Source organism: Mirounga angustirostris, unplaced genomic scaffold, assembly GCF_029215605.1.
Source record: "Mirounga angustirostris isolate CCGP_5_RB_7025 unplaced genomic scaffold, mMirAng1.0.hap1 SCAF_6, whole genome shotgun sequence".
Lineage (NCBI taxonomy): Eukaryota > Metazoa > Chordata > Mammalia > Carnivora > Phocidae > Mirounga > Mirounga angustirostris.
In genome coordinates this window covers 9,018,701-9,045,707 of record NW_026991714.1, presented here as the reverse complement: position 1 = coordinate 9,045,707, position 27,007 = coordinate 9,018,701, and the positions used below count along the sequence as shown (strand labels likewise).

The window sequence follows — 27,007 nt, the reverse complement described above, 5'->3', positions numbered from 1 at the left end:
CTGTTTCTCCCCTATAAGTTGCTAGAGAATGATAAGATCAAATTACGTGTGCAGAGTTTCTAAAGTATGCTCATGGGCATGCTCTTACTAATATTCTCCCTCTTCATGCGTGTCTTCTCTTCCAACAATTCTCTCTTTTTTTTTTTTTTTTAAAGATTTTATTTATTTATTTGACAGAGAGAGACACAGCGAGAGAGGGAACATAAGCAGGGGGAGCGGGGGAGGGAGAAGCAGGCTTCCCGCCAAGCAGGGAGCCCGATGTGGGACTCCATCCCAGGACCCCGGGATCATGACCTGAGCCGAAGGCAGATGCTTAACGACTGAGCCACCCAGGCGCCCTCTTCCAACAATTCTCTTAAGAGCTGAGGAATCTATTTGCAATCCACAAAGGTTGCCATTGATCACACTTACAAAATTTGTTTTGCTTTTCTTTACAAAGACTGTGTGATGTAGAAGAACATTGTCTGAGGCGATTTTAATAGCCCCCTCAGGACAGGGTGATTATAACCTCACGTTTTGGGTCCTGTGTTCCCCCCTGGGCTAGAGCATAGGGTTGTGGGGCTTCTGGCCTTTCATCTCATAAGTTCTCCATCAAGTTACATGTGCCGATCCTTCCTGGGACCTGCAGGCCTGGGCTGCAATTTGCCAAAGCCTGCGAGGGTGAAGTTGGAGGGGCAGGGCTGTCTGGCTGGAATCCTTTTATGTTTGAAGAGCTCTTCTTAGGCAGGGGTCTGATTTTAAAATCTCAGCAGACTCATTATCAGAAAAGGAGGGGCTTGTTTCAGCCTTAAAGACCTCTTGATGGGCAGGAAAGGCAGAAGGTTTTCCAGAATATGCTGTGACCTGGGAGTTTAAGTCTGCCAGGGAGAATCCGAAAACACATTCTCAGGAATGTAGTGGGGATGACTCCTTTGAAGGGGTGCCTTTTTGGTTTTTCCTCTGTCCTTCCTGACATCTCTCATGACCCTCCCCCACTCCCACCTCCAGCCTCTGGTGAGGGCATCCCACCACTCCTGCTGGGCTCCCCTTTGTGAAACCTCAGGGACATTCCCAACACAGTTGTGGTTATCTCCTGCCTAGCCCCAGTCTGTTCTCATTCTCGGAGTTGGCTAGCGTTCAGACTCACAGGGAGGAAGACACAGTTTTGCACTGTGAATGTTCTAGAATGTTCTAGAAACCAAAGGGAGGGGAGCACAATTCTCCCTGTTGTCTTCCCTGGATGCCGCACTTTCTCATCCCTACTCTTTTCCCTCCCTTTGACCTGCCCCCACCCCACCCCACTCCCCATCCTAAGAGCACTGGGCTTAGCGGCAGTGGTGGACTTCTTTCCCTGGGGAGGCCATGTTGGTGTCTGCATCTGGATTTGTTGGAGGAAGGAAAGGAGGGGGTTTTGCTGAGGCAGGGGGAAGACACAGAGTGTGGTAGGGGGGCCCAGCAGGGGTGTAGGAGAGGTGACTAGAAGTCACCTGGAAGTGAGTCGACCTCTGTCACTCGGGTCAGGTTTAGTGTGGCACCCTTGGATGTTTTGATTGGGGTGTCCCTCACAAATGCTAATGAGCAGTTACATTGGGCCCACTAGCCCAGCCAGACGGCTGGCTGTTTGTTGGGGGTTTTATTCACACTCGCTAATGAATAACTGCCATTAGGGCATTAACCAACAAAGCCAAACAAGTGACTTCAGGGACCCAGAAGCAAATGACTTGCCTGGGAGAGGCCCAGCCTAGGACTCAGGGCTGCCCAGTACTGTGAAGTTGGGAGGAGTGAATTCGGTAGCCCTTCGGTGGCAATTTCAGATGTCAGTCTGGCTGTGTTTGATCAATGCGAAACCTCGTTGATTGGAAACCATAGGGTTCCTTCCACCATTAACCCCAGCATTCCTCCAAATCCTGTTCTGCTGTATTTAAATAAAGAATCAAAACACGATGAAAAAACCCCTCTCACTGATGATGAAATAATGGGAGAGCTTGGATCCCTCCTCAGTGATGGAGGGCCTACTATGCTCCAGCCACCGTGCTTTCCCTGTATGACTATATTCAGTCCTTCCAACGACCTTATGAGATGTTGACATCTCCACATTACAGGTGGGGAAACCAAGGCCCAGAGGGGTTAAGGAACTCACCCCTGCCTGTGAATGCATTCCCACCAATGCTTCACCTCTAGGGGAATTTCATTTTTTGCCTCCATGGCGCGTTACATCCGTGACCGCCATGGTAACGATGCCATAAAGTTTCAAGGGATTTAGCAGCCCCGAGGCTGTGGCTGGACTGCATCCCACAGCTCTTTAGGAGGGTGCTGGCCATCCATCAGTCCCCCTGCCACTTCTGATGTCTGCAGTAAATGCTCACCCCCGCAGTCCTGCACCGAGAAGGTAGATTAGCTAAGGGCAGTTTGGTCATCCCTCCGTTCTTAGAGAGAATCAGCAATAAACCCTGACTTCTTTGCCCCCAAAAAGCTAACCCCCAAATTAGTTCAGTTTCCTTCAGTGTAACCCAATCTCACCAAGAGTTACTATGTATCTACTATATGCTGGGTACTATGCTGTTTGCTAGGGATGTGAAAATGAATGTTGTTCCTCTAGAGACACGATTTAGTGTGGGAGACAAATAGAAACCAGTACAAACCAAAGTAGAGGTGTAAAACTGTTCTTAGCACAGGAAGTTGGAAGGGCAAATGTGTGTGTGTGTGTGTGTGTGTGTGTGTGTGTGTAGGGGTGCTGAGGGTGGGCATGGAGGATGGCCAGGGATTGCTATAATTGGACTGAGAGGTAGAGAAGAGAGAAAAAGTCATTCTAGAAACCCAGGCAGGTGTTCACTGCCCAGGACCCAGGGCAGATCCATGGTCAAGCGTGGATGAGGGTATATGGTCATTTAACCTCTCTGGTCCCAGGTTTCCTAATCAGTAAAATGGGGATTATAACTGTGTCTGACTTGGTTGGTTTTGAGGGATAAATGACAATCTAGCACATGAGGAGTGCCTTGGGCAGGTGAGACAGGTAAGTGAGCATGACGATGCTAGGGTTTGTTGTCTTTTGTCTTCGTTTGGTGCTACCTTGGGGTGTCTCTCTGTGACCCTGTGTGCTTTTCCCAGTGGTGCCAGATTTATGGTCGGCACTCCACCGAATGTCCTTTTGCACCCTCATCTGGAACTAGTAACTCTCGTTGTGTCACTTAGCTTTTCTCCTGTAGATGCTCTGAGCCTCCAATTAGATGTTAGACTTCTCTTGGTAAGGTGTTGTTTATATTTTTGTGATACTCATAGCATGGGGCAACTCAGTACAATGGGTACTTAATAAATACTTGTTTATTACAAATAAAATAATATGTGACTGCTGCAGTGTGTTTGGTGGGGCAACATTGATATTAAAAGAGACAAAACAAGGACTTAGGGAACTTAAGGAAGTACTCATTGTACAGGAGCCCAGACAAGAAGGTGAGGTCTGTCTCAGTGGACAGGCTCCAAGGGACCCCTGATCGGTTGACTTGAATTTTTTTTTTTAAAGAGGTATTTATGCTGAGAGAGAGATGGGGGAGGGGATCCCAAGCAGGCTCCCCGCTGAGTGCAGAGCCCCACGCAGGCTTCAATCCCACAACCTGGGATCAGGACCTGAGTTGAAACCATGAGTTAGATGGATGCTCAACCAACTGAGCCACCCAGGCGCCCCCAGTTGACTTTTTTTTTTTTTTTAAAGATTTTATTCATTCAGGGCGCCTGGGTGGCTCAGTTGGTTGGGCGACTGCCTTCGGCTCAGGTCATGATCCTGGAGTCCCAGGATCGAGTCCCGCATTGGGCTCCCTGCTCAGCGGGGAGTCTGCTTCTCCCTCTGACCCTCTCCCTCTCATGCTGTCTATCTCTCATCCTCTTTCTCTCAAATAGATAAATAAAATCTTTAAAAAAAAAGATTTTATTCATTCATTTGAGACACGAGCAGGGAGGAGAGGGAGAGGCAGCCTCCCCGCGAGTAGGGAGCTCGATCCGAGGACCCTGGGATCATGACCTGAGCCAAAGGCAGATGCTTAACTGACTGAGCCACCCAGACATCACCCCACCCCACCCCCGGTTGACTTTCTTGACAAATTTCTCCCCGTCCAGTTGATTGCATATTTGCATCTGCTGGGTGAACGTGTGGATGCAGACTGAGTGTCTTGGGACTTTGCCATTAGGAGGTGCCCACTGGGTGGTGTCATGTTCCCTGTGAAGCTGGCCAGGTGGGCTCCCCTCTATAGAGCACTCATCCTACTCACCCTTTGGAAAGGCCTGGGAAGGAGTCTCTTGGCACGACAGGCCACTTGGTGATCGTGATGGCTTCACCATTGCTCCTGTAAGAGCTTGCTCAGGGGTCTGTCAGCCAGACACAGCACATTTGGACTTGCCTACTTGGCCGGTGCCAGGACTCGCTCCATACACATGGTGAGTGGTGCTCTCACCTGAGCCAGAGCACATAGCTCTGGTTCCTCCCGCCTCGTGTCTCCAGCTGTGTCGGTGCAAATCCGAACCACGAAACCCTTCTCCTGGGACAGACAGGAACATGGGTGCTGTGCAGAGGCCGAGCCATAGAAGTCCTCCTATTTCTTCTCTGCGCTGCCAGGAATGTGATTATGGATGCCTCTCCATGGCCCAGGCAAGAGTGCTCAAGGAAGATCTAGGTCTTGCCTTCTTCCCAGCCAGCCATGCTGTGTGGGGACTTGCCCGGCTGCACTCTAGGCTGAGGGCCTGTGGGCCCCAGGGTTACCCTCACTGGCCTCTTCCTAAACCACACCATCAATAACCATCACTCGCAGGCTCCATGCAGACCCCTAACAAACCAGCGGACTGCTCTGGGCCTCCTGGGGGTTTCTGGGTTTCTTCCTCCCTCTCATTTCAGCACTCACCGGACAGTGGACACAGCCAGCTGACTTCCCAGTCGGTCCCCATCCGTCCACCCCTTCCTGCCACTCTCTCTCTCTGCCCCCACCACCCAGGTCCTTCCAGCCTCCCTGCCGTGGCTTTCAGCATGTGTTGCTGGGGTGGCAGTACACTCTTGGGCCTGGGGTGTGCCCTTGTTTGAGCCTGGCAGGGGTGGGGACAGACTCGATGGGAGGGGAGGGGGCAATGAGTCAGGGTCCATCCACAATTTGACTGCCACCCTCGGGGTGGCCCCGCTGCTTTCAATGAGTGAATGAGGCTGGTTGAGGCTTCAGCCACCAGTGTAACCAGATCTCTGTGGGCTCTTGAAAAATGGAGCTCTCTTCAGCAGCAAATGTTTGCAATTAACTTTAACATATGGTGGAATTTGTTTTTGTGTCCGTAAAGCATGATAGGCAGTGAGGATCTGGCAGGGAATGTACCCAGCTTGTCACGCCCTGGGCCGAGCTTGTGGGCGGGCTCTTTCCACTCAGTTTGGAGCATGAGACAGTCGGTGAACTAAGCAGTCATTGATGGGTCAGCTGGGGCCCTGAGCCCTGTCTTTGGCTTGCCACATCCTCTTCCTGCCAGATGTTTCTACCTGTCCGGCAACGAGGTAAGGTGTGGTCCCCTTCCTTTTACGATGGGGCTCAGCGGCCTCTGGCCTTAATGATCCTTGCTTCTCAGTTGTGGCCACTGCCCAGCTCCTGTTCTCTTGGTCTATGCGCCTTCTCCTGCAGATGCCCCGTAGGATCCGCATGCTTTGGTCAGTTACAGCAATAGGAATCAAAGATCAGCTCTGTGACCAAATCCCGGTTGACTTCTATGTTTTAGTTCATGTTGGGCTGCAAGTAACACAAAACTAAACAAACAGGGGCTTACACAAATAGGAGGGAGATCATTGCGAACTGGAAATTGGGGGTATGAGTTAACTGGGTTGATTTGGCAGTTCAGTGTCACCAGGGATCCAGTCTCTCTCCAGATCCCCTTTGTGTGTCTTCAGGATGCTGGCCTCATCGACCAGCTTGTCACCCAGTGCCTGCAAGGTAGCTTCCCAGCCTCCTATGACAGGGTCCAAAGTGAGAAGGAAGGGGCTGGGACCAGGGCTTTCTTCATTGTTTGCTTTTTACACAGAGGAAAATCTCAGGAGTCCCTAGTAGATTTCCCCTTGTATCTCTTTGACCATAACTGGGCCACAGGCCCACCCTCAGGCTAGTCACTGGCCAATGGGAGAGAGATTTGTCTGCCTGGCTCAGATAAGTCATGACTCATCCCTGGACTGGGGCACATTGTCGCCCAATGAAGTCTGAGATCTCCGAGCAAGGTAGAAATGGTGGTCGGGAGGACAGCCAACCATGTGTGGTCTCGTGATCCTCCACTGTTAGAAAGGGCGATGGTCAATGGGATGCTTGAAAGTGCTGGGAGGGGAGCAGTTACTCCTGGGGACACAAGGCCATGGGATAGGAGATTGCAGTGGCCCACACCTCTTCAGGTCCCTGTGCATCTAACCTGTGTGTTGCGTTGCCCCTAACTGCCATCCTCCTACAGCGCTGCTTCCTCAAGTTAGGCCTCTGCTCAAAGATGTGCCAAGACTCCCCATTTCCTGTGAAAAAGCTGTCAAACTCCACATTTCAAGGCCCTCTCCATCTGGCTCGAAATAACCTCACATCGAGTGGAAAACACACATTTCCTGTTTTATCTCTTGATATTTCTTTGTGCAAAGCAGGCGGCAAACCGACCTACTTTCTGCCTGCATAACTCACCTTGGGGTTTTTGTCTCCACAACCTTGTCCCTGTAGAGTCTCCGTTTGGCATATCTGACTCCATAACTCAGCCTGCTCTGATTTTCCTTTTTGTTTGCGTGCTCACTTAAGTCCTCATTTCTTTGGAGAACACATCCTTGATGTCTCCAACTGGAAGTTTCCTGAGTCTCCTAGGAATTTCTGTAGCCCCTGTTATTGGTCTACCCACACGAGTCACAGAGAGTGCTGGAGGGGCATAGATGACTTTTGAGCAGGGTATGAGGTTTGCGCTGACTCTTGAAGGCTGGGGAAGATTTGGGTTGGCTAAGAGAACAGAAACCATGCCAGGTAGTTGGGTTGCAGGATGAGACTGTGTATTAAGAATGCACCAAGAGGGGGGCGCCTGGGTGGCTCAGTCGGTTAAGCGGCTGCTTTCGGCTCAGGTCATGGTCCTGGGGTCCTGGGATCGAGCCCCATGTCGGGCTCCCAGCTCCGCGGGAAGCCTGCTTCTCCCTCTCCCTCTGCCTGTTTGTGCTCTCTCTCTCTGTGTCAAATAAATAAATAAATAAAATCTTTAAAAAAAAAAAAAAAAGAATGCACCAAGAGGGGGGCACCTGGGTGGCTCAGTCATTAAGCATCTGCCTTCAGCTCAGGTCATGATCCTGGGGTCCTGGGATCGAGCCCCATGTCTGGCTCCCTGCTCAATGGAGAGCCTGCCTCTCCTTCTCCCTCTCCCTCTGCCTGCTGCTCCCCCTGCTTGTGCTCTCTCTCTATCTCTCTGTCAAATAAATAAAATCTTAAAAAAAAAAAAAAAAAAAGAATGCACCAAGATAGGGACGCCTGGGTGGTTCAGTCAGTTGGGCGTCTGCCTTTGGCTCAGGTCATGATCCCAGGGTTCTGGGATCGAGCCCCACGTTGGGCTCCCTGCTCAGCAGGGAGTCTGCTTCTCCCTCTGCTTGCCGCTCACCCTGCTTGCGCTCTCTCTCTCTCTGACAAATAAATAAAAAAATCATTAAAAAAAAAAAAAAGAATGCACCAGGGTCTTCAAGTTCCCACTTTTGTTTCCCTTTCCAGCATCTTTACACTTCTCCAGGAGCAAATAAAACCGGTGTGTGGTTACCATATTGGGCAGCTCAGATATAGGACATTTGCAGAAAGTTCTACTGGGCAGTACTGATGTAGACCAGGGGAGGTCTTCAGTGGGGCTGAAATCCTGACGTCCTTCAGCACAGGGGCAGCTCCCACATCTGTCCCATTAGTTTGCTGAACTCTGAGCTGGTAGTTTCTAGTGTGGGGTTGGAAATGCAGAACAGTATAAACAGATCTTCGCGGAACTGAAGCTCAGCAGGATGCTTCCAAGCAGGCCTGCTCTCAGTACCGGGATAGATAAAACCCTCTGGAGGCAATCTTCAAATAGGGAGTCTAGACTCCAACTCTTGCCCTCTTTTGTCTTGAACCCTCCACAGGACTGAAGTGTGCTAAAAGAGGTAATGGGAGTCCATGATGAAACAGGAAATTGGGACCTCCGGGCAGCTCTTGGTGAGCCTTCGGTGGCTTAGGCAGGGATGAGGTAATAAGCCCAGAGCCTTGAAGAGGCCACATGCTGGCGCTGTTGGGATTTCTCTCTGTCCTGTTCCCGGGCTTCGGGTCTAGGATATAGAAAGTACAATTCCTCCTCTGGGGATTCTTGTTGCCTGTCATATGGTCTTTGCAGTAGCTTTCAGAAACTCGTAAAAATGTGAAGCACATCGAGACAAAGCCAGGTTATGTGGATAACCATGGATTGTTTTATAAACTGCTTTTAGAGATATCTCCTCATTTGCTGCTGAAGGCTGGTGATGTGGGTTTTACATACCCCATTTTTCAGGCTCAGAGAGGTTAATTAGCTTGGCTGAGGTCCCGCAGCTAATAAGTGGTAGAGTGGGGTCTTAAATTCAGGCCTTTCTATGCTCTTTCCACTTCAGTATCATTGCCCCTTAAATGATACTATAAAAAGACATTTTAACACACCTTCCACCTTACTTCCAATTGGTACATGTTGGCACACGTGGGACCATTTCCTCGCCTTCCTACCAAGACACTAACAATCTCTCCCAGCACCATACCTGAGGCCTCAATATTTTGCAGCTTAACCAGCCACTCTGCTCACGCCGAACCAGCTGCTGCATATTCACAACCGCAGCTTTACCGTTAGCCCGAGAACATCACGAGAAGGCTAAACCTGAGGCAAAGGAAAACAACTTGGACTATTATCGGGTCAGATATTAGTGCTGTGGTTTTGTGATGTTTTGACTTCAGCGGGGCTTCTCTTGTCATTAGATCCGATAATCAAGAAGGGTCCAGACCGAGGCTCCTTCCCATACGACTTCCTGAGAATTCTCCCTACAACACCGAGGAGGCTCACCCTGCTCTTGGTTAAGGCCTGTGACCGCTCCATGTGTGCCCTAGATGCCGTGGGGTCCCCGCTCTTGTTCTTGTGGGGCCACTCCAACCCCAGCACCTCTCCCCACCTCTCACCTGCGTCCTGGCGATTCCTCTCCTCCTACCTCATGCATACGCACCACCACTGCTTAATTACTCCCATTGAAGCAAACCTTTGACCTGATATCCCTGTCCACCTGTCATTCCAGTTTTCTGTGTTTTTCACGAAACTCTTTGAAAGCGCTGTTCCCTCCTGTGTCTCCATGTCCTTCCACTCCACCCAGGCTTTCCCCAGCCGTCCCCCCTCGCTCACCTCTGCGTTGCCGAGCCCAGTGGGTAGCGCTCAGTCCCCATCTGGCTGGATCTTGCTGGAGGGATTTCATCACTCCCGTTTCCTTGAGACACTCCTTTCCCTTGGCTCCCCCTCCAGTTTCCTGTTTGTTCTCCTCTCTCCCTGGTTACTTCTTCTCAGGCTCTGTCTTTTCTTACCTGGAGTATTTCAGTAACCTCCTAACTGACTTTCCTCCTGTCCTTTCTCTCCCCACAGATAGCTCCCAACCCAGCAGTGATAGCGATCCCATTAAAACTTCATCCTACGTGTATACCCAAAGGAACTGGAAACAAGTTCATGGACACACACGGTCAGAGCAGCACCTCTCCCAATAGCCCAAAGGCAGAGACAGCCCGAACATCCGTCAGTGGATGAATGGATAAATAAAATGAAACAAGTTCATGGACACACATGGTCAGAGCAGCACCTCTCCCAATAGCCCAAAGGCAGAGACAGCCCGAACATCCATCAGTGGATGAATGGATAAATAAAATGGGGGTATATCCATGCAATGGAATATTATTTAGCCATAAAAAGGAATGGAGTACTGCTATATGCCACAACGTGGATGATATAGAAAACAAAGCTAGGTCAAAAGAAGCCAGGCACAAAAGGTCACATACCATATGATTCCGTTTATGTGGACTCTCCAGAATAAGTATATAAATAAAGACAGAAAGCAGGTTGGTATTTACCCACATTTAGGGGGAGGGGAGAATGGAGGAGAAACTGCTTAATGTGTAAGGGGTTTTATTTGGCGTGATGGAAATGTTTTGGAACCAGAGAGAGCTGGTGGGGTTGTACAACATTGTGAATGTGAATACCCCTGAATTGTTCCCTTTGAAATATCTGATGTGTCTTACCTCAATATAAGACAACTTCATCGAGCATGTCACTCCTCTGCAAACACCCTCCACTATCATCCCACTATCATCTGCAAGATCTCTGGCCTATCCAGCCCCCTCCCCCATGACGTCTCCAACTGCAGCTCTTACCACGTTTGACTTTGCCCTCTGCCCAGCCACCCTGGCCTCTGTGCTATTTCCCAGCATGCTGGCTGTGCTTCGGCCCCAGGGCCTCTGCACCTGCTGTTCTTTCTGCCTGGAATGCTCTTCCCACAGGCAGTGGTGAGGCTCCCTCCTTACCAGCTCCTTCACATCTTTGCTCAAACATCAGCCACTCAGTGAAAATCACAGCTCCCCACCCCTGGCACTTCCCGTCCTCTTTTATGCCTGCATTTTTATTCATTGCACTCATCTGACATTTTATTTGGTGCTGCTTGATTTCCATCAAAGGTAAACTCCAAGGGCTGGGAGTTTTGCCTGGTTTATTCACAGTTATATGCCTAGCACTTGGAACTGTGCCTCGATATTAGCAGTTAGAACCGTAGTCACTTAATAAATACTTGTTACAGGTACTGTATGAATAAAACCGTTTCCTTAAATGATCTATAATTCAGGTCTCCCAACTTTCTCTTCAATATTTGCTAGTTAGAAGGACCCTATGTCCCTTTGTGAGGCATGCTGCAAAATTCATAACTTTTTTCTCCCAAGCATGCCCATAAATGAGTTGGTCATGACCTTTAAGTGGCTTTCTGGTTGCTGAAAATGCATTGTGGTGTTTGTCTAAGATTCGTTGTCTCTGCCCCTCTTGTGACTGCATTTTTGGGGGAAGAATGTTTATCTTCATGGAAGTACTGACCTATTTTTAGAGGCATTCATCCTGTGACTGTAGTCTAGAGAGTAATATGTTTCAGTGATGGTGACAGTCTGCACGCTGTCCTTCAGCGTGGCTCTCTTGGTATGGTGGGGATGGAGGCTGGTGCTGGGGCATGCAGCTCCTCCTTCACCATGCAGAAATGTGCAGGGCTTGAGGATGCGCTCATGTTTGAATGCAAAGTCCTTCTTGCCTTTGCCCAAGAAAGTCCTTTCTTCCTGACAGACTGGGGCAGTGTCTGTAGGCCTTTTGAGAGGTAGCTTCACAAAAGCCCCTTTGCCAAAAGGTAAAACCAGCTCGACCCTTTGTGCCTGGTTGTAGGTGATCTGCCCCACGCAGTGATGGAAGCAGGCCTTTCTCTTCTATCTGGCAAGAGGAGCCTCTCGCCTTATGTTTTGGCTTGGAGGAACAGGTCTTCAACTTCCTCCTTGTTCTTCACATTGTCACTGGGAACCTGGAGGTCTCTGAGAAGCAGGGAACTGGTGAGCTACTTCATCAGCACCCTCTCTCTGGTCCCGCCTTAGATCCGAGAGCTCCCTTCCCTGAGCAGAAGAGACATTCCAAAAAGCTCATGCTCTGAAGACACTGTCTGGTCTGGAGACACCCTAGCTTGTCATTGTTTATTCCCCTGGTGGGGAGAGGTTGTTGTGAACTTTTTTTTTTTTTAAACTTCTGGTTGTAGTATGCTATGAAACCAAACTGGATCCCCAATCCAAGGGAGCGTGCGTGCGTGCTGTGTGTGTGTGTGTGTATTGGGGGAGGGGGCACACACTCACATCTGTACACGTAACTTGGCACTGTGATTTCAAACCAGGAATCCTGTTTCACAGAGATTTTTGTGGTTCTTTAGCTCCTCATGTCTGTCCCTGTTCCCTAATCCCCTGAATGGAGCTGGATGTGGGGAGCAGAGCCATATGAAAGGCATCCAAGATGAAAATTATATCCTAGACTTGTGCATGAATGTTGTGGTCGGGGTTGGGGGTGTATGCTGGCTGGCGTTACACACTTGCCACCATTCCTCCTGGACTTTGCATTTCTACCCAGTCCCATTTGATTGTTTCCACTAAAATTCCAAGGTTGAGGCTCTCCTGGGTTAGACCCAGCCTGGGCCACTGATCTCAGAGCCTGGGCTCTCTTTAAAGAAGTGGCGGCCCGTCTCTGGCCTTTCCTTCCTAGGTAAAATATTTCAATATAAGTTGATAACTTCATTCATCCAGTTCTAACTTACGAGGAGCTTGGGTTGACAATGATGGTAGTGTTGCTTTGCAGTCACATAGAACTTTTAATTTGCAAAATACAGTACCATCCTACCATTTGATTAGGATAACACTCAGAGCTAAGTTAGGCAGTGATATAGTGGATCTTTGGTGGGTTTTAGCACTGACAGACTTGATTTGAATCCTGGCATTCCCAACCACTAGCTGTGTAAAGTTGAGCAAACTATTTAGACCTTCATAAGTCTCTATTTTCTCATCTGCAAAATGGGAGTAAGTTTTGACAGATGAGTGACATGATCTAATTTAGTTCCTAGTGAGATCAGCTCGTATTGAAACTGTATTGAAAATCCACTTTGTGGGTGGCAAGAGGAAGCAGGTGGTCCCTTTGGGAGACTGCTGGGGTGATCCAGGGAAGATATGGTGGGAGTGTGGCCTAGAATCAGAGCAGTGGACATGATGAGATGTGATCAGATTCTGGTTATATTTTGATGGTGGAGCAGAATGGCTTGTTGATGATTTGGATATGAGGTGTGTCGGGGAGAAGAGTCAAGAATGATTCTGAGATATTTGTCTTGAGCAACAAGGAAGGTGGAGGTGCCATCTATCAACAGAAAAGGGGAGACCGTGGTTCGTTGGAGCAGATATGAGCCAGCAGGAGGTGTGGGAGAGTGAAGATCAAGAATTCTATTTTGGTTTTATTAAGTTTGAGATTTTGATTAGAGATCAAGTGAAGATACTGAGTAGGTAGTTGGATATACAAGTTAGATTTGGGAGGGAGATCTGGGATAGAGATAGAAACTTCAAAGTCCTTTAGCACATACATGATATTTAAAGCAATGAGACCATATAAGCTTCCTAAGGGTAGTAAGACTGGAGAAGAGGATGAAACCCTTCAAGTTTTGGGAGGGAAGGAAGACCTAGCAGAGGAGACCAGGGAGGAGTGATCAGTGAGATAGGAAGAAAACCAGGAGAGTGAGGGATCCTGGACACCAAGGGTCACAATATCAGATGCTGCTAATGTGCTCAGGGCAATGAGGACTGAGCAACATGGAGGTCACGAGTGACCTTCCCAAGAAAGTTCCATTGGAAAGAGTTAGACAGGTGCCTGATTGGGTTGGCCTGCAAAGAGAGCGGAAGGAGAGGAACTGGAGATAGAAAACAGAAGTAATTTCTTTTTAAATTTTTTTTTACAAAGGCTCTCAAATAATTGGGGAAGCGGTTGGTAGAGAAAGTAGGATCAAAAGAAGGGTATTTTTTTTTTTCCTCAGTATGGGAGAAACGAGGAAAAATAAATGTAAAAATAGTGACAGAGAGAGAATCTATGATGTTGATTCTGAGTAAGTGTGGAGTGCTGAAGTCTAGCGCCTGGGTGACAATTCACCCTAGATAGGAGCACAGGGTACGCTACCTTGAATGGAAAGGGGAAATCCTGTATATAGCTGGGTCCTGACCACAGGGGGTTAATCAAAGAGTTTGATTTTTCTCACTTAAAAGAAGCCAAAAGGGGAAGTCCAAGGATGTGCAACTGCTCAAGAATGTTTTCAAGGATCCAGGCCTTTCTCCTTTTACGATGCATCCTTAAAGGTGGCTTTCACTTTCTTAGTACCAAGAGGGCTTCATTTCTAGGTGTTACGTTTAATTCCAGGCAGAAATAAGGGAAAAGGTAAAGAGTGAAATGTAATGTAAGGTAAGGGCTCAAAGAGTGAAATGTATGTACCAGCTGAGTCTCATGTTATCAAGTTTTCCAAAACTTCCTGCCCCTGTCCCCACCCCTAGTACTGCCTCTGAGGGCCACTTCTAGCTGCAAGGGAGTCTGGCGGGTGAGATTTTTTTTTTTTTCCCCCTGGGAACCCAGCCATCTAAATTTTGGTTGTAGGGGGTAGAATATGAAAGATTATTGTTTGTTTCAGTTAAAAAATGTTTTCTAATTGATCTTTTTATTTTTTTTTTAATTGTAGTGAAAAACATCTAAACATCTAACAACATTTACCATCTCAACCATCTTTAAGTGCACATTTCAGTGCCATTAAGTACCTCTCCAGTATTGTGCTACCATTTACTACCATCCATCCACAGAACTTTTTTTGTTGCAAACCTGAAACTCCATACCCACTAAATGGCTTCCCATTCCTTTCTTCCCGTAGCCCCTGGCCACCAGCATTCCACTTTCTGTCTCTACAAATTTGACTTTTCCAGATTTCTCCTATAAGTAGAATCATATGGTATTTGTCCTTTTGTGACAGGCTTATATCATTGCGCATAATATCCTCAGTATGTTGTAGCATGTGCCAGACTTTTTTTTACTTTTTCGAGGCTGAATAACAGTCCATTCCAATATATTCCAACGTAGATACCACATTTTGTTTATCCAATCATCTGTGGATGGGCACTTGGGTTTCCTTTACTTTTTGGCAGTTGTCAGTCACGCTGATGTGAACATGAGTGTACAAACATCTCTTTGAGTCCTTACTTTACATTTACATGTACCTAGAAATAGTGTTGCTGGATAGTATGGTAATTCTATTTTTAATTTGTTGAGGAACTGCCATACTGTTCTGCACCATTTGGCAGTCAACTGAGCACGAGGATTCCAGGTTCTCTGCACTCTTTCCACACTTGTTGTTTTCTGGTTTTTGTTTTTGTTTTTGTTTGTTTTGATTGTAGCTGTCCTAATGGGAGTGGCGTCTTCTGGTTTTTAATGGATGGGGAGAGAGTTGGGATGGAGGGGGAGAGAGCTGAAAGATAAAAAAGATCAAAAACAAGAAATAAGAACTGTCTTACTTCCACTGGGTCAGACATCACTGAGACCTTTCTGGAGCTCTCCGGACACCTCGAGTCTAACTGAAAAGGAAGGCAACATAATCTCATGGGACAAAGGTTGCATTGGAAGCTTAGGACACCTGGCTTTTTTACTTAAGGCTCCACCACTGCTGGATTTGGCGAGTGTCTGTAGAGTGCTCTTTACCTATTTTTTACCTTCTGTGTGATGAGAATAACAGAATCTGACCCTCCCCCTTCTTACTTACATCAGAGCTGAGATGTTATACAAGATCACACATGTTTGAAATCTGTGAACTAAAGGCATTCTGGAACTTCAGATTATCCAGATATTTTCTGTCCCTCATATGGAAAGGGAAAGTCCCACAGGGCCGCTCTTTTTGGATTTTATGTGATGGGAGGAGATTTTGACTCAGATTGTTAGCCAATGTTTGTCTTTTCCTGTCTCCCCTGGAAGACTGGATGATCCTTGAGAACAGGTGTTGTACACAAGGAGAAGGAGAACAGTGACAACTGTCAGTGTTTTGAACATTATCTTGTGCTGGTCGCTGTACTAGATGCTTTAAGAACATAATCATTGGTCTTCAGAATACATCTAGCTCCTAATACAGTACTGATGGTCTCTGTTGATTCAGTAAGGAGCTCTTGGTTTGTGACAGTATGTCTTTTTTTTGGATGTATGGCATGGTGGTAGTCATGGAAAGCGAAGGTGACAAAAGCAAACAGAATTCATAGAGAGCTTGGTGTTGCCCCCTGCTGGGATCTCAGAATCTTTCCCATCAAAACACCATCAATAATGCCCTTGTCCTTCCTACTGTTACAACATGCACACGCGTGCAACACACTCTCTCTCTCTCTCTCTCTCTCTCTCTCTCTTTCTCTCCCTGTGGGTGTCTCTGTCTCTTGCTCGCAGAGCCCAGGAAGCATACAGTCTTTGTAAGAGTATACATTGTATTGGCCATGTGCCATCCAGCCAAGCCAAAAATTGTGGAACAATAGGAATCTGTGCCTGGAATATCAGCTAAAAATACCTCATTCCCTCTGCTCTGTTGTTTTCTGGGTATGGTTAAGAGTGTCCCGGGAGGCTAATGAGGATGAAGGGAAAGGAAAACTGACAATTTCAAAGGAAACCAAACCTTTAACTCCCTAAAAAGGAAACATGTATTTTCTGTATGCCTGTTTTATGTTTCTTGCCTTTTTTGCATGTCTGTGTGACAATATGTAAAGTCTATAATATAAGTTGTGCCACCTTGGCTTGGATCATTGAAATCCATGCTTTTACCACAATCTTTTGCTCTATGGTCTGACTTGTCTGCTTTCCAGGTTTTGGTAAAGGAGAGGGGGAAGGAAGGAAAAGAAAGCACTCCTAAGCAGGAGACTCATTGTCTCACACACACTTTCTATTCCTTCAACTGGTTCGGGTACTGGTTAAGAGTCAGGGGGACACATTTCCATCTTTGGTTGGGCCATATGTAACCTCTTTCATTTTTTGATCACTGACCGAGCCTCAAGCTCTGGCTGGCCCTCTCAGTAATGTCCACTTTCTCTGTGATTTGGGGTAGGTCCTTGATCCTTCCCTGGCATTGGTTGCTTTCCACTTATAAAATGATGGGAGAGGTTGACTGATCTCTTGAGGGGGGGGGGTTCTGAGTTAGGGGAGCAAGGCAAGAAGTAGGGTATCTCAATGAAGGTCTACACAGTGGTCAGCAGCCTCAGTAAGAAGCAGTCATCTGAGAACTGAAATGATAACGGGGCAAGGGTTTGTCCCAAATATTTGCCAGATAATGTCAGCATTAACCAAATAGCAACTGTTGGCTTTGGTTGGCTAAACATGGAGCTGCCGACTTCCTGAACATATGCTGGGTGTTAGGCAATGAAAGTGGGTGTTGGTCAACACGAGTTGGCTGATGTCAATATTTACCTTGGGTCTGGGTGGGCCATAGCCATAGTTGCCTGAATGAAATGCCCTGTTTCCTCTCAAGTGTTTGTCCTTTCATATTGTCTGTTGGTCTGTTCTCCAATAGCATATGAAAGGCTTGTTGAATTTTGATTTAATTTGTCATATTCCTGAAGAACAAAGCCTTGGGACACACACGAAGTTCTATTTTTGGCTCAGGCATCTGTCATGATATCTACCTGGGCAGATACGGGGAATTGGTTTCAATAAGGGGAGTTAATAGTTGCTACTTAATGAGAGCAGTTAGTATTGTTAGATACTTCCAAATCCATTGTCTTAATCTCCAGAACATCTTGTAAGTAGTTACTATCTCATTTTTTACGGATAAAGAAACTGAGGCCCCAAGAGAGTCTAAGGCTAACCCCAATTCTCAAAGGCAGAACCAAGATTTGAATCCTGGTTCCCTCAGACTCCCAAAGCTACGCTCTCATCATTCTGTCTCATGGACTCTGGAACAGATACCTCGTAAGGACAAGAAAAGTACTTAGTGCACAGTTTCGAGGTCAAAGCTGCCCACAGCCAGCAGTATTTTCAGTGGGCGACCAGCCATGTGGTCCTGCCCTTCTCGGCCCTGCCCTTCTCGGCGAGGCAAGCGCCGAGCCTCCGGGAGGTGCAGACATCGTCCTTAGCGGTTCTCATCCCATTGTATGGTCCTCCTCCCTGCTCCCCAGGAGCCCCAAGGAGACAGAGACTCTGATTGGCTCTGCCTGCCACTTATTGTTTTCCATTTTCTCCCCACTGCAGAGTCTTGAGACTGTCTCCTATAGAAGATCCTGCCACTTCTATTGTCCTTGCAGACTTTCCCACCGCCCCAGGACCACAGGCTCAGTTGCTTATTGTGGTGGTGTTGGCTCAGCCTCAAGGACAGAGACCTTGAGCCAGCTGACAAGGTTGCTCATGTCACTACTTCTAAGGCCACAAGCCATGCTTTTGCTTCCCAATACTTTTGAATGCTCTTCTCTCACCACTTCTCCTTCAGTGTAGCCACACGGTCTCCCAGACTCCCAGCAGCAGATTTCCCCGACAGACAGTTTTGGCTTATGGCCAATCCCCTCTCCGTGCCTGGATGACCTCAGTTACCAAGTCAACATGGCGCTTAATGCGCGCTGCTGTGCCGCCCCCTGGTGGAAAGGGTGGGAACTGAGCGAAACCAGATGACTGCGTCCTGGGGAAAGAGCTCCACAAAGACCCCTCTCCTGTTTTCTCAAGCAGAAGTTCATCTGTTCGATTAAAACTAGTTTTGGTAGTGCCGGCAGCAAGACAGCATGATCTGCAGTTGTCAGCTGTCCAAGCCTAAAAGCAGCTCTGATTTTTTTTTTTTTTTTTTTTATGTTGGGGCAAAAGAAGTGTACAGGTAGTTGGCCTCAGGTGAGAATTAGGGTTTTCCACATACTTATTTTGTCTTCCATCTTTCCACTTCATTGTCTATGGTGTGGAGGCTTTGAGAAGCTCCCTTGGAGGTCCGCAGGACTCTGGGCCAAGGTTAAGGAAGATCTCAGTCTTTCCAACACACCCTTTCGCTCACGGACCGCCCCCCCCTCAGCCAGGTTCTCCTATGATTGGGGTTCCAGCAAGAATTATCTCGTTTTGCAATTGTTTTGGGGTCCGTGTAGACTTGCATGCAGGTGTTGGGTCCTACAGGGTCTCCCAAACACTATTTGTTCCTAACCTAAATCCATAGAGGACAGACCCCTTTCAGGGATCCCTTCAGGTACTTTGAGGCCCAAGAGCTGAGTAGCCTGAAGGGATCAACTTGGTTCCTAATAGAAGTGGCAGGATCTTCTACAGGAGACAGTCTCATATCCGTTCTGCCATGTCCCTAATGGGACAGTCTCAGAGCATCAGTTCAATTAATTCTTCTTGGGACTCTATGAGAGATAGGTCCTTTTCTCATCCCCAACACCACCACAATAAGCAACTGAGCCTGTGGTCCTGGGGTGGTGGGAAAGTCTGCAAGGACAATAGAAGTGGCAGGATCTTCTGTAAGAGACAGTCTCATATCCATTCTGCCGTGTCCCTAATGGGGGCTCTCTGTATATTCCTGCTCAATCCTCATGGATCTCAGGGCCCCTGCCATGGGATGTCTCTGGGTTTGCATGAGGCTGCCTTATTTTGCAGTATTTCTATATATGAGAAGTAGTACCATCCGCCTCAGGGTGGGTGTGTGGGTTGACAGGGCATCTGGGATCTGGTGTCTGGAGGATGATGGGCCAGGGCTGGGAGACATTGAAGGAAGCCATGAGAACTCGTGGGTGAAAAAGGCCAGTGTGTTGAGAAGAACATGAAGCCTCAGTCCACCTCTTGGTTTTTGCTTTGATATCAAGAGCAAGAAGGCATTTCACCTAACCGTGCCAGGGGCTGTTAGGGAAATCCAGGTAAATCCTGTGTGGATGGGCTGGATGCAAACCCTAGCCCGAGGCCATTTCAGCAGGTAGGAACTCAGTCCTTGGCTCCATGATATTGTCAGGGCTGACCCCCAAGTTCACGGCCAGCACTGCCAGAAAGCTGACCTCTGACATCCTTGCATTGTTCATGGCCTTGGTTCTGAACTACTCTCTCCATACTCCTTTATCTAATCCTGATTCTCCTGGTCTCGAACACTGTGATTCTTCATCTTTTTTTTTTTTTTTTTTTTTTTACTAATTTCTCTCTCATATTCATATTCAGCTCTTTCTTCTCCATCACCATCATTACCATTGTGATAGTTACCATTTTATTGAGGATTTACCATGTGCCAAGCACTATGCTAAGCAGTCAATGCATCAGTTCAATTAATTCTTCTTGGGACTCTATGAGAGATAGGTCCTTTTCTCATCCCCACCATAGCCTGACCAAGACCACCTGGCTAATAAGTGGTGGAGTAGGGACTTGGACCTAAGTTTATTTAATTACATCATCTTCCTCCTTGTCCTGTTTCCACAACCAGTCTGTCTCTGGCTGGGCTTCCTTGGGTCTTCCTGGGTCCAACCCCACTGGCCTATATTTTTGTCTGTACCTTGAAAATAGTGACCCCCCCCACCAGGTTCTCCTATGAATGGGGTTCCAGCAAGAATTATCTCATTTTGCAGTTGTTTTGGGGTCCTTGTAGACTTGCATGCAGGTGTTGGGTCCTACAGGGTCTCCCAAACACTATTTGTTCCTAACCTAAATCCATAGAGGACAGACCCCTTTCAGGGATCCCTTCAGGTACTTTGAGGCCCAAGAGCTGAGTAGCCTGAAGGGATCAGCTTGGTTCCTAACCCTGCCTTTCTCCCCCAAGTGGACGGCAGAGTCTCAGGACCCAGCCATGGCTCTCCTGACAGCCGTTTCAGCTGCTTGATCTTTTTACTTATTTCTCCTGTGGAAACAGCGCTAGAGAGCCATAAGAGAGAAATGGAAGAAGGAATCTATGAATCCGACGCCTCCGTCTCTCTCCCAGGGAAGAGAAGCATCATGAATGAAGCTGAGCTGAAACCTTGTGAGATACTCTCTGGGTTCACAAAATAGTTCTATTTACTCTTCCCTCACAAATTCACTGTGGTGCTAGAGAGAAGGAATTCCACAGTTCCTGGCTCCAAGTGGGTATTTGATAGAGATTCATTCCCTTTTTTTCCCTCCTCCCTTCCACAAGCTTTTTTCCTTTGCAGTGAAATAACTGGGGGGCTGAAATACGGTCTAACTATGAGGACCCCAGCATTCGGAATGGGGGGGTGGTTTTCCTGAGATCACACCATTGGCATCAAATCCAGCTGCGTGTCTGGTCCCTCAGCAGGTCCCCGTCTTTCTGCTGTGATTCCTGCAGCCGAGGGCTGGGCTGGGGCCTCCCAAGCTTCTGTGCCTCCCTCCCGACGGCCTTGGACGTATTCCTGAGGATATTGTCAGGTGTCAAGACTTCATGTCTGCTTTTTGAAATGCTCTCATCTCCTTAGCTGTAGAGTAGGATTCCCAACCCTGTAATAAAATCATGAATTATAAAAATGGGAGTGAATTAAGAAATTACCTAGCCCTAGTGGGTTTTGAACATGCCTTAGGGGCAAATGGCTTTCTTCCTACAGAACCTTTTCTAGAAATATATCCAGAGAGATCCTTCTTAGAGTGAGTTGTTGGTTGTAGCTGGAGTGTGCATATGTGAGTTTTGTGTGTTTGTGAGCCCATACACAATCTCTTTGGGCCTTAGTTTATATGCATATCGATATATATATACATACACATATATAAATCTGTGAATGTGGATGATACGGTTCTGGAAAATATTTGGTTTGGAGAATGACCGCAGCATGGCCGTGTCCTGCCAAAACACCTGGAGACCTGGATTTGAGTCCCGGCAGTGTCGGTTGCCAGGTGTGGAGTGAGGAGCCTTGAGGAATAGAGACTTGCCCCCTCTGCAGCCTCTCCATCCTTGATCTGCCACCGATCTAGGCAGTCCCTGGCCATTCAGGACAAGAAAGGGGAAGGACGGTGGCTCTTCTGAGGCTGGTTGGTAAAGGAGGAGCCCTTGAACCCTGGTCTCCCTGCTCCAGTCACGTACCTTCCTCTTTGCTGTTCCCCAGGGCAGCCAGCATGGGGCAGGAGGGCAGGAAGGCTGCAGCTGTGTTGTGGGGCTTCACTCCCGGCCCTGGCTGGCATTGGCGGGCACATGCTTTGTCTCAGGCCTGTGCTCTGTCGGGGGGCAGCCCTGGATTCATCCCCTGGGGCAGAACCACACTCCTGGGAGACAAAGTCATGCCCCCCTCGAAACTGGGACGTGTGGGCAGACGGGGGCTCACACTGCTGAGGAAGAAGTACGCTCCCAGGATGGGACTCCAGACGGAAACTCCTAAGCATATGTTGCCACCTTGGGGGCAAAAAAAATACCCCAAAGATCAAAATGCAGAGGCAGGGCAAGTAAAAATGATGTAAGCACATGCTACCCCTGATAGATGACAAAGTACCCCCCATCCGTGTTCTCATCTAGTCCTCACCGGTCCCGCAACGTTGGCGTCATTGATTGCCTTTTCTATCTGAGCAAACTGAAGCTGTCGGAGATGGAGTGCTCTGCTCCACGTCCTACTACTGACCCCTTGGAAGTGGCAGCACCTGCCAACCCAGGCTCTCTCACCAGAACTAAAAGTGGTCCGTCTCGGAGCTTGGGGCAGGGTGGTGGGGGGGGGGGGGCGCTACACAATGATGTGGAAGCAGGACATTGAATGGAATTGAGGTGGAGGGCATGGGAAAGTGCCAGGGGGAGGGGGAGAGGAGGGCCAAGACCAAAGATTCCGGGACCCCTAAGCCAAAGGGGTGGGTGTCTCCTTTGGGCCACTCTGGCTCTTCCCTCCTACAGACTCCAGACACAGGGCACTGTGGTCTTTGCTCAGAGCCCGCTGCCTGCCCGAGCCTGGGAGCTGCCTGAGGCCAGGGCGGCCGGACCGTGGACCGTGCGGAGGGCATTGGCTGGAGGAAGGAGCGTGCCACCCGCCGGCTCAGTCTCTGGGCCGGGCCCTGCCCCGGGTGCTTTTCCATGAGCTAGAGGGTCTTGTGGCCATTTTCCAGGTGAGGGAATCCGATGCAAAGAGGAGATAAGGAATCATTCGAAGAGTTTTGAGGGGTAGGAGAATTTACAACAGTAGGAAAAGTGGGGAGTTATGTATGCCTAGAAGAGCTGGACCTTTCTGGAAACCTTATCTAGCTTTTCAAGGACATAGCCAGTCTGCCAGGCTCTGAACCCAGAGTGAAGTCTCATTAGCATTCAGAGGGGGAAGGAACCGTGGGGGACGCCATCCAGGGCATTGGGAAGAGACAGGCTGTGTTTTAATTACGACCTGGACTTTTGAACAAATCCTTTTCCCTGCTTGTCTGAGCCTTAGAGAAAACAACTTGTGGGAGGTGTGCCGTCGGCAGCTGGGTCCACAGTGATACCCACACAGCTGTGTACACATCTGGCACACAGGTGGTGGACGGCATGAGCCTCTTCTCCTTGAGTTGCTCTGGGGTTAGGGAGGGTAACAAGAGTCAAGGTAGCGAGGTGAGGTTGGCCTGGTCTTTACCCAGAGCGGGAGGGCCGGTGGAGAGAATGGACAGAAACAGGACTGCGCCCCCCTCTTCCCGGCCCCGTCGTCCCCACTGCCCGTGACCATTTCAGGATTGGAGCCCAGACTCTTCTCCAGCCGCTCCTGAGTCAACACGGTGGGCTTTCTTTGCAGAGCCCCCTCTGACCCTCCCGTCTCCAACTTGGGGGGAACTTTTAGGAGAGGGGGATGGAATTCAGAAGGGCAGAGGAGGGGGAGGAGATTAACAGGGTAGGAGTTAGGCAAGCTCGGATGCTGCCACCTGCGGCTGCAGATTCTTGTTCTTGCAGCGCTTGTTGACTCCCCGGAGCGTTCGCCTTGAGTCTGCTTAAAGGTTCATTCCAGGGGAAGGGGAGGAGAAGGAGGGCTTGGGGGACAAAGGGCCTTTGACCAGCTCCTGGAAAAGCACTGATTAGTTTGCTCAGGTTGGCAAACAGTGACTAGGGACTAGGGGCCCGGGGATGAACCGGGCGATTTTTCTGCCCAGTGAGTGGCGTCTAGCGTGGGGGCAGGAAGTAAAAGCGAATGTTCGGGGACTGGTGTTGGATACGGAGACCAAAACCACACAAGGCAGCTGGAGGAAGGGGGGAGGAAGAGGCAGGGCTGCTGGTGTGTGGAGTTGTGGTTTGGGGCTGTTGTATACCTTGTCAGTGGCGAAAGCCCACGCCAGCCCCTTGGAGGTTGAGAGACAGAGGGCAGGCATATAAGGTTGGGGATTTCTAAGGTGCTCCTGATGCCAAAGGGGTTGCCAAAGGCAATTATGTTATCGTGAGGCAATTTAAAAAAGAACTAGATCTCCTTTAAATTTTAATCTGTCTCAGACTAGCCTGAACTGTTATTGATCTGGGGGTGGGCAAGGAGAAGAGTTACTTTTATTGGGACCTACTCTGTGGCAGCCCCTATGTGAGGCTCTTTACACGTGTTATTTTAGGAGAACCAGTTAGATCTATGGGTCAAATCAAATCAACTCTTAGTGAGTTTCCGCCATGTGCAAGCGGTTGTGGGTTATAGAGCTTTTCCACAGGTCTTCTTCTTCCAATACAGGCTGTTGGCGGGAGCAGTTACAAGCATGGGAAAAGTTAAATGATAAGGCAAGATTAAGATGTTTCAAGTCAGCAGTAGGAAGCGATCACCCTAAGGCTTTTAAAAAAATTTTTATTTATTTTTTTTAAGATTTTATTTGGGAGAGCGAGTGAGAGTGAGCAGGGGGAGCAGAGGGGCAGAGGGAGGGGGAAAGAATCTCAAGCGGACTCTGCGCTGCGTGTGGACCCCAACGCTGGGCTCGATCTCCCGGCCCTGGGATCATGACTGAGCCGAAACCAAGAGCCGGACGCTTAACCCACTGAGCCCCCCGGGCGCCCGGTGTTTGGTATCTTCAAACATCTCCGGGAAGCTACTGAATGAGCAGCACAGACACATCATGTAAAGGTGTTCAAAGGAGGGGCAGTTACTTCAGACCTGGGCAGGGCAGGCAGAGGCAGTATTCATGGAGTGGGACCTGCTGTATCCTGAAGGGTGGTTGGGATTCGGCTAGATTAAACAGACAAGGATGGGCTTCGCAGGAGGGTGGGATGGCGTTAATAGGCCCAGAGGCAGGAAATCAGAAACGTGTGCAGGGGCGGCAACATCATCATCAGCCACCAGCTCTGACCACCAGCAGCCTGGGAACCAACCCCCCACGCTTCCCTGTCTGCAAATTGTGGGTTCTGTCCCCTCCTCTCTGCTGACCCTTGTCACTGCTCAGCAGCTTTCCCTCCCTCGTCTCTCTGACTCCATTTCCACTCTACCCTTCATGCTACAAAGGGTTCCTTTTCCTAAACAGGGCTCTTATCACGTTAAACATCGTTCAGCAACTCCCCGTTGCTTGCCAGACGATGTCCAGCCTGAGTGTGTGAACGGTCACGTCTGGCCTCCCCTGTTCCCCTGCTCGGGGCTGCCTGCCTTCAACCTGCTGGAGCACGCAGCATGCTCTGAGCCCTGGGCCTTCACACCGCTGTTCCCTCTGCTTGGGATCCCCTCCTCCTACCCCGTTACTCCATCAGCCTGCCCGCCTTCCTGTCTTTCCTTTGACCGAGATTCACCGACCTCATGATAAAACGCGAATCGCCCTCTGCGCCCCTGATTGTTCCTTGTGTCCCCCAACATGCTCTGAAGCCATTATTTGGATGCGTCATTAGCCTGAGCTCATTTCCGATAGGGATTTTCTTTCATTCACCTTGGCATCATTTGTACCCACTGCTTTGGCTGGGCATAGAGGGATACCCTCGACGTGGTTTGCTGGAAATAAATGAAATGAGAAGTCCCGAGAGAGGCTGAATCCATCGAATGCCACCACGGGAAGCTGGGATGCAGTTTCTCTCTCAAAAACCAGATTACACATCAGAATGCCCTGGCAAGCTTGCTAGAGAGGCACATTCTGGGGTTCCCCTTTTCTATACTGATAGGAGGGGGCCTGGACATATTTGTGTTCCTGTTATTTGGTTTAAACAATAAGCTTCCCCAGGGATTCTGGGCAGCTGCCTGGCCCCAGTACATAGACCTCCCTTTGGGAACACCGTGTCCTAGACCCACACCAGTCACATCCTGGGCTCAGACTGCAGCCAGTGCCTCTGCCCCTGCTTTTCTTAAGCCTTGGTGAGGAACTCACCTGCATCCTTCGGTTCCACCCCGTCAGGGAGTACATCACCTGGATTTCCAGCGTATTCCATTCCAACCAACTTCACCCCAGTTCTTGGAGTCTCTTTTGCCGTTGGCCAGAGGCCCGCTGGGCCCGATCAGACCTTTCTCAAAGACCTTGCTTCTCTTTCTCCCCCTTCTGCCAGGCTGTTTGCGGTCAAATGTGGGGGCTGCTTCGAGGCCATTGCACCCAATGAGTTCGTCATGCGGGCCCAGAAGAGTGTGTACCACCTGAGCTGCTTCTGCTGCTGCGTCTGTGAGCGGCAGCTCCAGAAGGGCGACGAGTTTGTCCTGAAGGAGGGACAGTTGCTCTGCAAAGGGGACTATGAGAAGGAGCGGGAGCTACTCAGCCTGGTGAGCCCAGCAGCGTCAGACTCAGGTGAGTGCCGCGCGGGGGGCAGTGGGGGTGCGTGGGAAGGGTGGGACGGTGGGGTGAGCTCACCGTCTGCATTGCTCTCTCCCCAGAGGCCCAGCCACTGGGGCAGCTACAGGGCATGATCTTCTCTGGGCAGGGACAAAGGTGCAAGAAGGCACGCCTAATCTTACAAGTGCATTTCAAGCCTCTGCTCATACTGTGTGGGCTAACGGTCCACTGGCTAAAGCAAATTAAAAGCTCAAACCCAAAGCCCAAGGGAGGAGAGGTATACTTCACGCCCCACAAGGGCCTGCTAGGCTATAGATACGTGATACTGTTAAAGGGAATGATGCACTGGAACCAGTAATTCGGTCTGTTTTCCCATCTGTCAGGTGGGAAAGCTGGAAGCTACCTGAGGCTGGGCGGGTCATGGAGAGAAAGGAACTAGAATGTACCACTCACCCAACCCCCACCCTTCCTGCCTTAGGGCAGGGGGAGAGGGGATGGCAGAACTCCAGTGATTGCGTAGAGCGCATTTCAGAAGGCCAGGGAAATTGAATTAAGTGTCCAGGTTGAGCATGTGTCTGTCTCCACTGGGTAGCGTTTGTCTGGCTCTGCCCCTCCCTTCTCTAAATCGGTGAGAGCCCCATGGCCTTCCTAATTCTTGCCGATCCCAGTGTAATTCCAGCCCCCTGAACACGCCTATAACCTCCTGCTGCCCACCTCTTCAGCCGCTCGGGGACCTCTGAGTCCCCCGCGCTCTTCCCTTGGCCTTGCTGGACTCCAGCACATCAGTGTCTCCTACTCAGCTCCACGCCTTATACTTTCATCCCCCTTCTGCCCCTCTTGCGCACTTTGGGGTCTTGCCAGCATATTCTTTCAGCTTCTGTCTCAGGGCTCTTCATCCCTG

At 49.2% G+C, this 27,007-nt stretch overlaps 1 protein-coding gene across 3 annotated transcripts in view; it reads left to right on the top strand.

Moving 5' to 3' along the window:
- The window catches only part of LMX1A (LIM homeobox transcription factor 1 alpha), a 157,512-nt gene that overhangs the window by 80,720 nt on the left and 49,785 nt on the right, over nt 1-27,007 (top strand). For all 3 annotated transcript variants that reach the window (XM_045876817.2, XM_064593834.1, XM_064593833.1), the window contains exon 4: nt 25,889-26,121. In XM_045876817.2, the coding sequence (XP_045732773.1) occupies nt 25,889-26,121 (233 nt within the window). The remainder of the gene's footprint in view (nt 1-25,888; nt 26,122-27,007) is intronic.